The sequence below is a fragment of the Loxodonta africana genome, chromosome 4 (genome assembly GCF_030014295.1).
Source record: "Loxodonta africana isolate mLoxAfr1 chromosome 4, mLoxAfr1.hap2, whole genome shotgun sequence".
Taxonomy (NCBI): Eukaryota; Metazoa; Chordata; class Mammalia; order Proboscidea; family Elephantidae; genus Loxodonta; species Loxodonta africana.
In genome coordinates, this window is record NC_087345.1 from 89,594,622 (window position 1) to 89,605,428 (window position 10,807).

At 48.1% G+C, this 10,807-nt stretch overlaps 1 protein-coding gene across 1 annotated transcript; it reads left to right on the plus strand.

The window, feature by feature from the left end:
* The first annotated feature begins 302 nt into the window (after positions 1–302).
* LOC100657118 (keratin, type II cytoskeletal 75-like) lies at positions 303–10,302 on the plus strand. Its single transcript, XM_010596808.3, is given in 11 exon segments — positions 303–1,078; positions 1,081–1,153; positions 1,156–1,307; positions 1,871–2,085; positions 3,055–3,115; positions 3,470–3,565; positions 4,609–4,773; positions 6,713–6,838; positions 6,991–7,211; positions 8,591–8,625; positions 10,058–10,302. Coding segments are annotated over 11 exon segments (1,668 nt in total). The 5' UTR covers positions 303–799.
* The last annotated feature ends 505 nt before the right edge of the window (positions 10,303–10,807 follow it).

Here is a 10,807-nt window from a genome sequence, read left to right on the forward strand (position 1 = left end):
ATGACCTTCCCAAGATTCAACAACTAATAAATGATAAGGCTAGGATTCAAACCCAAATCTTTCTTACTCTCACAACTACTCTCACAGAAGGCAGAAGGCCTGACTTGAAAGTCACATTATACTGAACTAGGGACACCTGCACACACACACTCTAATGCTCCAAAAAGTCGTTTATGAGCTGCACAATAGAGATGGAAGAAGCTCAATAGCAAAACAAAAGGACCATCAAAACTGGGTGGATTCCTAAGGAAGATGCGTGTACAGCAGAATTTTCAAGATGTGGAGCTTGGCGGGGGGTGAGGGGGGTGGGAATTGGGCAACAGTGCCTGAGAAAATGCTCAGGAATAGGAAGGAAACAGTGCATAGCAGCCATTTGTATTGACATAAGATGTTTGGACTGGAAAGAGTTGGTCCCAGGCCTAGGAAAGTGGTTTGGAAATGAGGCAGTGTTTGTCCATCATAGGATGCATGATTAGGACATGACTAAAAGCAATTAACATGCTTCTCACTCATCTGCTGATCAAGTTGCAGCTAGAAAGGAGTTTCCATGTGGGGGAGGGATGCCAGGGAGCCAACCAGTGGTTTTGACCCATCTCCAATGGGGCACTGAATGTGAGCTCAGTGCTGGCAGGTGCCTGGGGGATGCCATCAGCAAACCCTCCTCCATTAGTTGTGCCCCACCCTTCCTGGAGAACCATAAAAGCGAAGGGGGCCTAGGGCTCCCCAGAAACTGTGTTTCCTCTAACCCCCTTCACACGCCTCCACCCAGGGCTTCTTCTTGCAGCCTTCCTCATCCTCCATGTCCCTGCAGTCCTCCATCACCTTCCAGGCTGGCAGCCGCAGGGGCTTCAGCACTACCTCGGCCACCACACCAGCAGCCCAACACTCCCACTTCAGCTCCATCTCAGTGACTCATTCCTCAGGGGGCAATGGAGGGCTGGGGAGGATCAGCAGTGCAGGGGCTGGCTTTGGAAGCCGCAGCCTCTACAACCTGGGGGGGACCAAGCGAACCTCAGTTGGTGGGTGCAGCAGCAGCTTCAGGAGTAGCTTTGGTAGCAGGGCTGGAAGCAAGTTTGGCTTTGCAAGTGGGTCAGCAGTGGATTTGGCTATGGAGGTGGGGTTGGAGGGGGCTTTGGGAGTCCTGGCTTCCCTGTCTCCCCTCTGATGGCATCCAAGTGGTCACTGTCACCCAAAGCCTCCTGAGTCCCCTCTACCTGCAAATTGACCCCACCATCCAGAGGGTGCAGAAAGAGGAGCGGGAGCAGATCAAAACCCTCAATAACAAGTTCGCCTCCTTCATAGACAAGGTAAGTCAAGAACCTCATCTGTTCTACTGGGTCTGGGTTGAATGAACTCTCAGAGGCCCAGGCCCAGGGGGAAGCACAATAATGCTGTAGCCTCCCTGTGAGGAAGTACCACAGTTCATGCAGTCCCATGGGGCTGAATATTTTAAAGTTAGGCCAGCTTGCCCCACAGAACCTTGTAGAAATTTCTCATCGGTCTCTCTTACATCCATATGTTTTCGTTCAGAGTTAACACCTAGGGGAGAATAAAGTTGATTTTCCACAGGGAGGAGAATATCCACTGAACAGACTAACTTAACCAAGAGCAAGTGGTGTCAAGAAACTCAACTCAAGAATATAGGTTCCCCCATAGAGGCTTCTAAACCCCAGTACGCTAATTTTATGGAAGCCGTAGGGGACATTGGGGTAGTTGCATAAGCTTTCTCAGTTTTAGCTGGAGTTGTCAATTATATAGCTGCCAAATGTGTGTCATGTGAAAAATATCTTTCTCTTCTCACCCTGAACAATAGAAGTGACTGGCTGTGCCTCCTCAGTGTCTCGAGATTTACTTCTCTTCTTCCCTCCAGGTGAGGTTCCTAGAGCAGCAGAACAAGGTCCTGGAGACTAAGTGGAACCTCCTGCAAGAGCAGGGCTCCAGGACCGTGAGGCAGAACCTGGAGCCCCTTTTTGATGCCTACACTAGTGAGCTCCGACGGCAGGTAGACCGCATCACCACTGAAAGAGGCAGGCTCGAAGCTGAGCTGCGAAACATGCAGGATATCGTAGAAGATTTCAAAGTCCGGTAAGTGGGGCACAGGCTTCTGGCCACACATGGCCATCCTTGGACTCCTTTTTAAGAGGACCAGAGAGGAGCAAAGGAGCAAATACCAATGTCAGCTGAGAGCTTTGGAACTTGCAGTCATTGTCCCATAAGATGAAGACAGCATGGTGTGGGGTCACCAAGGGACCCTCATCTCATGCATTGCTAGTAACAAATAGTCTATCCTTATCCATCTACATGCCTGCAAAAGGACACTGGTATCACCTAGAAAAGCATTACTGCTCACCCTGGAGAGCATATTATTTTACAGTCAGCTTGTTATTTAACACCACTGACCACGAGCCCTATTATTGAGATGGTTTGCATTTCCAGGACACGCATTAGCTGGGGAATGAAGAGAGGTGGCAAGGGAGAAGTGGGCGTATAAACGAGGCAATCTGACCCTCCTAATGAGGCAATTTTGACTGCACATCATTCAGGCTTCCGTAGATGAGGTATCTGATGGAAAGAGATGGTCTTAGCTAACCACTTAGTGGGCGTACCGTTGGTTTCTGAGTTTTAGCTTCATCTAGTCACAAAACACACACTGCTCAACTGCCACCTTGAGGTTCCGTGAAAATATATCAAAATCTTCCAGGAACTGTGTCCTGAACAGACAAAATTTACCCTACAATTTCAGCAGGCACTTGAGGCAGGAAATTTTTTTTTTAAGATTGGGACTACGCATCTATTAAAAAAAGTTCCATGCTCACCTTTTAGTCTTGAGGGAAAAAAAAAAAAAAAACCTTCGGGCAGAAGAAATTATTCCTATTTTTTCGAGGGAGAAATAGAGGTTAAATGAATCATGCAAAGTCACACACAGGTCAGCAGAAGAGTCGGGAAGAAGGATCCACATTCTTTTTGCTCTTGCTTCACCGTTACAGTCTTCCTCGGCCTGGTTAAAAGTTAAATTGAACACTTGCTCAACAGCACACCTCTCTCCCCTTACAGGTATGAAGATGAAATCAACAAGCGCACAGCTGCTGAGAATGAATTTGTAGCCCTGAAGAAGGTAACTGGAAATGTCTCTCTAAGCAGAAGACTTAAAGTGGAATCTCAGAGTGCACTTGGCCCTACCCTTCGGCCACCCAAGAAAAGCCTCATCAACCTTGAGAATATCTAGAGAGCTCACACCTGCTGAAATGCTCCCTCTGTATTTATGGCCACACTGACCCTGCTTGGGTTTCTGTTAGCCCAGGGAACTCAAGCCCCTGGTACTGAGTATATCACCGAGCCCCAACCCCAAACACTCCAAACAGCATTTGCTAAAAACCAACCTAGAAGGACCAGAGAGGGGTTTTCTCAGCTTCCTTTGGGTGCCCTGCTTGGTGCCAGGGTCTCAGACGAGCCTGTGCTGTCATTCCAGGACGTGGATGGTGCCTACATGAACAAGGTGGAGCTGGAAGCCAGAGTCAACTCTCTGACTGATGAGATCAACTTCTTCCGGATGCTCTATGAGGCAGTAAGCATCTACAAATTTTTTGTTTGTTTGTTTGTTTGTTTTTCCTCTTAGGTTTGCAGCCTGGAAAGAAATGGATGCTCCGGAAAGTGTAACCTACTTAGTGCCTCTATATGGCATATGGCCCAAATACTCCAAACTCGGGCTTAGGGGCTAGTGGGGATCAGAGATACTGCTTGAAACCTTGAAACCACATGAAACCCCACCCCACAGCAGGACAACCCCTAGCAAGGAGGACATGCTGATTCGCGAATTCCAGGTCACTGGATAGTATTTTCTAGGACTTCTTGATCTCTCCTTTCCCCTTCCAGAAAAGTTCAAAAAGGTCAGCTTTCCCTCAGTTCACTGGCCAGGTGCTCCTTGCCCTCTGAATATGCCCCGTTGTTGTGCTGCCACTCTGAAAGCAGAGAGCAGGGTCTGTGGGAAGAGACAGAGAAGAAGGAAATGATAAAATCACATTATGCAGGGGCACAGAGTCCAAAAAATCACTGCAAACCAAACCCACTGCCATCACGTCAGTTCTGACTCATAGCAACCTCATAGGGTTTCCAAGGCTGTGTATCTCTACAGAAGCAGACTGCCACATCTTTCTCACAAGGAGCCGCTGGTGATTTTGAACCACCAAACTTTCAGTTAGCAATCACTTTAACCACTGCACCACCAGGGCTCCTTAAAAAACTCTCAACCCTAAAGATACCTTCTATGCTGGTATATGAAAAACATATGTCATATTCAAATCTACGTAACTTGAATACAGAGAACGCTTAACTTATCCTTCAAGCCAGGGAAACCCACAGATGGGGGCTTTGAAAAGTGATGCTGGGAAAACAGTCCCATCACACAGATTATGGCCCAGAACCTTCCTGGGCATTAGTATGAGACTTCCTGAATGTCAGTGAGTCCCCAGAGAAGAGCTGGAAGAATACCTACCAGGAATATCAAAAAAGGGATTCCTGACCTAGTGGGTAGTCAGCTGGGCAATCTCAGGAGCCCTTCCAGTTCACAAGTTGTATGTCTTGGTGATGCTGAGTTTACTGGCTCTGCAGGAGCTGTCCCAGATGCAGACTCAGGTCAGCGACACATCTGTGGTGCTGTCCATGGACAACAACCGCAGCCTGGATCTGGATAGCATCATTGCTGAGGTCAAAGCGCAGTATGAGGACATCGCCAACCGCAGCCGGGCTGAGGCTGAGTCCTGGTACCAGACCAAGGTGAGTGTGGCAACTGCCATGATAGGTTCCAGGGCTAGTGTTCTCAGTGGCCTCGTATCATCCTTTACCTCTCAGCCACAAGCCTCGGGAAACTCATGAGCGTTTCCATTTATTTAAGTTGGCAGAAACTGTTTTGATGCTATGATACGCATGTGGACACCTAACCATGCATACTCATATGTGGTCAGAGGGACATCCACCATCCCCACATTACTTAGGATCTGGTTGGGGGCTGGATGAGACTTCAGAACAACCAGGGAACAATCGTAAAACAAATCCTAGAGAGCTTATCTGTTCACTACATATTTACTGAGCTCCAATTGCATGCCAAGCAGGGTTACAGGGTTGTGAGTGGATGCACTGCAAACAGAGAACCCAAGCACTAAGACACCATGAAGTGAGTGGAAAATCATGGAAGGAAAAAAGATGATATTAATAAAAATTAAAAAAAAAAAAAAACCTTCCAGGAAGGTGGGCCTTTAGTTCCATTTGGGAGCAGTGAGAATCTAAAGATTGCCAAGGTGGGGGAGGTACTTAAGGCTAAGCAAGCAGCCCTGTGGGGCTGGAAGGCAGGATTAAGCACTTGGCCAAACAAGACAGCCAGTGTAGAGAACGGGAAAAGGGAGGTTGGGGTGACTGTAGAGAGCTACCGATTCAAGAATCAGATGGCCAGAAGGAGGTTTGGCTTTGGAGGGGTATAGACCCAACAATCCAACCAGATGAAATCATCTCTCTGCCAGACCCAGACCCCTTACAGGCAGCTGCTCACCCACAAGCGGCTCCTATCTCTTGCCCTGCTCTGTGCACTGCCTTTGTTCTGGTCAGCAGTGTGGTGGATGGGAAGAAGGCGGTCAGACTTCAGGGCTCCACAGTGCAGAGGCAGCCCCTTGACAGTGAGGGGGGGTGCAATACACTTAACCCCAAGGTGAAGTGGTTTGAATTAATAGTGAACAATTTCTTGTGTTGCTGTGGCTGTTGTTCCCTTAAATTTTGTGTGTCTGGGAACAGAGGAAGCTGTGCTATTCAGCACTTTCAAAACTGGACAGATCTTAGTTCAGGCAGGGGCTCTTCAGCTAGAAAAGGTGTTTTGTGTGCCACTCCAGCCTACTGGAGGAGATAGGTGCATTTATTTCTCCTAAATGATTGTGTCCTGGGTATGTACCATCAGATGGAGAGCTACCTGAGAGTGGGGATTCTTTTGCCAAGTCTCCAAACATGTGCCCTTCATATCCTCTGCACTACCCAACACTATTTCCCTCATCTCTTTCCCCAACTCCCCAGAACTGGCATTTGGAAGTCCACCAAAATTCATGGTCACTGTTGGTCTGAACACATGCCCCACAAGCAGGACCTCCCCAAGGACAGTGACCAAGTTACATCCTCAGTTCTGGAACTCACCATGCTGCTTCCTCCTGGAATCTTCACACAGGCTGTCTCCTCTGTCTGGCATGCCTCCCCCAGTGCCCACTCTCCCCCATCCCCTGCCACTTAGGTAACTCTTTGCCGTTCTCTAGGCTACAACTAGAGCACCTCCCATCTCCAGAAAGACTTCCCTGACCACCACCCCCCACTTCCAAATCTAGGTTAGATTCATTTACTGAACACTCTCCTAGGACCCTGTTCATTTCCTAAGGAGCCACTTGTCTCAGTTTAGAGCTACAAATTTAATAATCTGCTGATTTGATTAACTCCCTATTAACAGTAAGCTTCAGGGGAGCAGGGGCCCAGTTTTGCTCATCGTAGTATGCCCAGAACCTAGTACTTGCCTGGAAAGTAGATGATGTACTTAAGAAACTTCACCTGAGTAAATGAGTGAGGCAATGAGTGAACGATCAGTGAATGAATGGCCAGCTTGTGGCACCTAGGGCCAGAGTGTGCACGTAGGGAGTACTAGTCCAGGCATCTGACACAGTGACTGAGTCTTCTCTGGTTCTATCAGTACAAAGAGCTGCAGGTCACTGCAGGCAGACATGACAATGACCTCCGCAACACCAAACACGAGATCTCCGAGGTGAACCGAGTGATCCAGAGGCTGAGAGCTGAGATCGACAGCGTCAAGAAGCAGGTAAAAGTTTGGCTGAGCCAGGACCCCCCTGCACACTCATTTCTACCAGGTCATTCACCTATGCTTATAGATCTCCTACCAAAAAGCACCAGACCTCCAGAAGCCGTCAGAGGGAAACCCAAGTAGGGCTCATGGCTTCCCCATCCTTGCAGTGTGCCAGCCTGCAAACTGCTATTGCCGACGCAGAACAGCGTGGAGAACTGGCCCTCAAAGATGCACTAGCCAAGCTGGTGGACCTTGAGGAGGCCTTGCAGAAGGCCAAGCAGGACATGGCGAGGCTGCTGCGAGAGTACCAGGAGCTGATGAACGTCAAGCTGGCCCTGGATGTGGAGAGTGCCACCTACAGGAAGCTGCTGGAAGGCAAAGAATCCAGGTGAGGGTGACTGCACTAAGTCTAGCTCAAGGCAAGTTGTGCTCACCCCAGATGCCTGGGCATTCCTGGGCACTAAGGCTGCTGCAGCCCCCCCTCACCTGGAAAAGGGAGCAAAAATCCAAGGTGGAATTGGGCTATGACAATATGACAAAGATTACTTCCAGGTGAGGAAATCATTATCAGATTCCTGTATTTGAGATACAACTACTTTAGCACCCCATAGAAATCTAGGGTCTGATCATGTCTAAGTAACCAAATCTATCAAAGGAGAAAGTTGGTTATGAGGCAGGTCTGGATATGTGGTCTAAAAGGCTCCATATTGAAAATAAACTACCCTCATTTGGGGCTTACAGATCTACTTGTAACTAGCTATCTGACCTTGGGGAAGCCAGTATCCCCTCTCTGGACTTCAATCCCTTCAATGACAGAATGAGGCGGCCAGATTATATGATCCTCAAAGCTCAGTATGAGCTTTGTGCTCTGCCAATTATCAGCTGTGTAACCACCGGGAAAGTACTTAGCTTCTCCATGGCTGTGTCGTCACCTATAAAATGGGGATAGTAATAGTTTAAATAAGTGATATATGCTGAAGCTCTTAGAGTAATGCGTGGCATAGAACAAGTGCTCAGTAAATGTTAGCTGTCATTCAGTTTAGAGATCAAAGATGTAGACGTGGAATCAAATGAACCTGGCTTCAAATCCAGCTTTGTCACTGTAATCAAGTTAGTTAACCTCTCTGAGTTTCAACTTCTCCATCCGTAAAATAGTACCTATCTAATGGGGTTGTTGAAAGAATTAAATGACATAATGTAAGTAACAGGTACTCAGTAAATGTTAGCTCTCTTGAATGTTCTAAGTATGTGTTTATGAATGGACTCCAGTTAAGTCCCTGAGATACTTAAGGAAAATTACTCAAGCTGCCAAGATAATAATAGACTGATAATTCTATTATTATTTTTATGACTCAGGCTCCTCTCCACACCTACAATAACCTCAGCACTGGCCCAGCGCCTGACAATAGCCCATTGTTGAAAAAGGAATCTTCCTGTTCTATGACAAGCCCTAACTTTCCAACCAACGCCCGTGTATGATTAGCTGTAATTTCCTGAAGATGGCTAACTAGTTTAAACCAAAAATGCAGGGCTGAGACTACAGGTTTTACTTCTCTGTGTCTCAAAAGCATATTACTTTCTTAATTAGATTATTATGTTTCATACTACTAGTATTTAAATAACTTCAACCTGTACTACTTCTGTAATCAAAATAATAGTTTTTTTTTTTTTTTTCTAATGCATTTAGAACAATTACAAAAACGCCATTTCAAATTCCCCTAGCTGCTGATCACGGTAGTAACCTTCCTTTCCCCTTCCTCCAATCAGGCTGAGTGGAGAAGGCGTTTCTCCAGTTAACATCTGTGAGTATGAAATCCTTCCTGGGTCATTTGGAGTACATGTGGTTGGGGGACGGAGAGTTGGCGGGCACGAAGGAGGGTGGGCAGCATGAGGCGTTAGAGCGGATCCCATGGATAGGGTTCATTTTGTGAAGGTTTGAGGTTTTGAGTCCGTTAAAAAGGGAGCTATATTAGCGGAGCTTCTTTCATGTCACTGGCAATGGGAGGTTTGCAGTAATCGCGACCCACAGGCCACGCCTCCCACCTCCCAGGATTCCACGCCTTTCTTTCTGGGGTTGTGAGTCCAGCTCAGAGTAAACAGGATTTATGGAAGCCTCTTTAGGCTTTGGAGGGAGCCTTCAGAATGGGCACAGTGCATGGCCAAGTAGGCAGCTGCTCCCCAGAGCAGGGTGTGGGGAGAAGCCCCACTGCTTGACTTAACTCTGCAGAGTGTAACTGCACAAAGTCGCCAAGGGTTTTCAAGGCAGTGAGAGCACCATAAAATCAAGCAGTTGGTCAGTTACTCCAAAACAGAAGGGGCCTTGCACAGGGTTAACAAGTTGGTACAGGCTGGTGCCAATAAGACCAGAGCTATCACAGAACTCAGTGCTTGTCATGAGACCAACAGAAATCACTTTTACAACCAACACTTTACATATGAGTTGGGTTTTCTTGATGGAGGATTCATAAAAGCAACTGATCAGCCAATGATCCTGGAAGGCAGAACCGTCTGAATCACCAGGTGTTCTCCTTCCCTGGTGTCCTTGTCTAGTGGCTCCAGAGACCCTCAAAGCTAATTCTGGGACTGGACTCTGAGGCTTCCTTTCTATTAAAAGCATCTAAGAGTCCATTTTTTACTTCAATTTTCCTTCTGCTAAGCACAAAGTAAGGTACTAGAATGTTTAAGGAGATGAATGGTTGTTAAGTTAGGAAAAGAACAGATTAAGAGGGACAAAAAAGGGTTGACTGGCCAATGAGTTCATCTATCAGTTGGCCTATCAAAAATATCCAGGGATTCAAAGTGTCAGTGGAGGCTGGGGGTTACCAAGGGCACAGCACAGTTTCCCACCTAGAAGCCCCAGAATAAAGGGAGACACCAGAGCCAGGCCCAGAGAGGGACATAGAAATGGATGAAGCAACAGGGGAGAGTGAGACAGGGTCAAAGGGGAAGGCAGGTGGACTGGAATGGCTTCCAGGAGGAGCGAAGGCTCCAGCAAGATCTGGAAGGAGAATAGAGGCACTGAGTACCCGAAGCCATTCCGGACTGGGAAAATGTCCAGGCTGAAGCATGTAATACAGTGATCTCACTAAGCAGGAGGGGAAAATTGTAAGGAGACACACAACTACCTGACGAGACAACCCCCCATTCCAAGGACTTCAGGACACAAAGACCCTGACACCCCCTGGTGTCTTCTCTCCTGCCTTTGATTCTGACATGTCTCCTCTCTTCTGGCAGCTGTGGTCACCAACACTGTTCCCAGAGGCTATGGCAGTGGCAGTGGCAGTGGTATTGGAGGTGGAAGCTTGGGCCTCAGTGGGGGCAGCAGCTACTCCTTCACGACCAGTGGCGGGCACAGCGTGGGTGCAGGGCTCGGGGGCTCTGCCTTCAGTGCCAGCAGCAGCCGGGGCCTCGGGGGCAGTGGCCCAAGCGTCAAGTTTGTCTCCACCACACCCTCCAGCCGGAAAAACTACAAGCACTAAGTGTAACCACTCCGTTGCCTTACTGTGCTCTAGACATCTGGGTCCTTCTCCTTCTTCTTTTCTCCATAGACCCCTCTATGCTGTCCTGGCTAAACATCATTCCTTGTCCTCCGCACCCTGACAGTCTACAGACCGCTCGTGGTCCCCATCTTTGTTCTAGACATGCAAAGCCAAAGCCCACTCCCTTTCAAGATTCACATCAGCTTATCTTGCAGAGACCCAGGCAGTCTTGCAACACCCCCTTCAGCTCTACCCAGATGTGGAGATGGTGGAGACTCTGTCTCTGAGACCACCTCAATGCTACATTGTCAGCCAGCCTGTCTAACGGTGCTTATAAGTTGCCTTCTGGGGGCGGGGGGTGCTTCGTCTCCCCCTCCCCCGGAATGTGTCTATTAAAACGCATGTGTGTTGTGTTTGGTCTCCAGCCCTCTTTTTGGAATGGTGTGGGACACTGAGTGATTCTTCTCCTGCTAGCCTCCTCCCAGAACCAGGAGTCACACAAGGA